This window comes from Condylura cristata, unplaced genomic scaffold, assembly GCF_000260355.1.
Source record: "Condylura cristata isolate star-nosed mole 26May11 unplaced genomic scaffold, ConCri1.0 scaffold00048, whole genome shotgun sequence".
Classification (NCBI taxonomy): Eukaryota; Metazoa; Chordata; class Mammalia; order Eulipotyphla; family Talpidae; genus Condylura; species Condylura cristata.
In genome coordinates, this window is record NW_004567149.1 from 396886 (window position 1) to 398619 (window position 1734).

Consider the following 1734-nt stretch of genomic DNA (forward strand, 5'->3'; position numbering starts at 1 on the left):
GGCCCAGGCCCTGGCGCGCTCGCGGCTGGACTCACTCAGCACGATCCCGAAGCGGATGCTGAGGTTGGGGCTCAGGCGTCTGGAGCACCGGTTGACCGAGAAGCCAAAGTCTTGAGACGGGTCTGCGGGAGAAAGAGGCGTGAGGACCCACGGTTGGACATGGGGCACTCGGCTGCGGGCTCCCCTCTCTGGTCACAGGCGCTTCCTTCCCGAGTGGCTGCCGGGGGCGCCCCCTGGTGGAGGGCGATCTCGCGGCAGAACTGGCTCGCTGATGACCTCGCGGCATGGACGCGCGTGTCGCCGGCTGGGAGCTCCGTGCAGGGGCAATGTGCGAGCCCCGGCCTCTACTCCCGGGGTCTCTGGAGCCCCAACTCGCGCACGGCTGTCCCTGGTGGGAGAGAGAGATGCTTCCGCAAGAAACTGCAGCCTTTCTTGCACCTGCTGTGTCCTGGGAGCATCTGGGAGATGGTCATCTGGGACGACAGGGCTCGGCAGGTCGACGCGGAGGAGAGAGGAAGTGCTGCCTTTCCCACACGCACGTGCGTGCAAGTGGTGGAATACTATGCAGCCATAAAAAAGATCTTGGTGCCAACCTGGGTGAAGCTAGGGGCAATTATACTCAGAGATTAAGTCAGACTGTGGTAGAAAGAGACTATCCGGAAACAGATTCCGTCACCTGACCATTGAAAAGGGGGTTCGCCAAAAATACAAGGAGAACTGTATGGGAAGATAAAAACTCCACATAAGAAAAAGATCCTTCTTGGGCCCCCCAGCGCAACGGTGCAGCACTATGAAGCTACCACAGCCCTTGCAGCATGAGTCCCATCCCCCACCACGGAGGGACCCCCAGGGCGCCGCAGACCCTTCCTGACCGCCCGCTGCTCCCCTCAGCAGCGTATCTCAGTCCATCTGCCTGTGCTGCTCCCCACTCTGTCTCTGGCGAATCCTCTCACCCAACACACCTGTACCCCAGTTCTGTGTGCACAAATAAATCTTAAAAAAAAGGAAAGAAGATTCTCATTGTGTCCAGACCGTGGCACTGAGTGGCTGCTGTGGACCGAAACAAGGCAGGAAGTAAATTCACCTCTATGCGCCTCAGCTTCTGCGGGGCAGAGGCAAGGCCCGAACTGGGCGGTTTTTCTGGTGGGCAGAGGCCCAACGAGCAGGGGCTGACACCCGGGGCTGGAGGACACCCTGCAGGACACGCCGGCGCGTTCTCTGGGCACGGTCAGGCCGCAGCCGCCAGCCTCCGTGGGCTCTGGCCGGCACAGCGGATCCTGAGCTCAGTGTGGACTCGGCCCCGGAGCCCGGGAGCCAGGTGGACGCTCTCCTGCACACGAGCTCGGCGGTGTTTCCTCCCTCGGGCCCTGACACGAGGAGCCTCGGCCGGGCCGCGTGGCGAGGCCCTGAGGGTGGCGGCACTCCCGGCTTGCGCGGGGTTCGGGGCCCCCCACCGCCCGCTGTGCCTTGGGCCCTTCCTCCGGGCAGCTAGGCTTCCCCTTTCTTCAGGAAACCCGCTCACTTCCCGCCAGGGTCACCGTCCGGTGCCCCAGGACGTCGGCGCTCAGGCCCACCCGCCCTCGGCCGCAGGGCAGGCCGTGGCCCGCAGTGGACAGAGGCCTGTGTGGCCCTGGCCGGTGCCCGCTGGGGTTCCAGGAGCCGCTGGCCGGCCGAGGTCACACAGCGGCACCCCCACACTGTCCCGCCACGCCCTGTCCTCCCCGTCCCCTGCCC

At 64.5% G+C, this 1734-nt stretch overlaps 1 protein-coding gene across 1 annotated transcript in view; it reads right to left on the reverse strand.

Moving 5' to 3' along the window:
- Positions 1-1734, reverse strand: part of LY86 (lymphocyte antigen 86) — a 37247-nt gene that overhangs the window by 3047 nt on the left and 32466 nt on the right. Inside the window, exon 3 of the mRNA XM_012734154.1 lies at positions 36-122. Coding sequence (XP_012589608.1) covers positions 36-122 — 87 coding nt within the window. The remainder of the gene's footprint in view (positions 1-35; positions 123-1734) is intronic.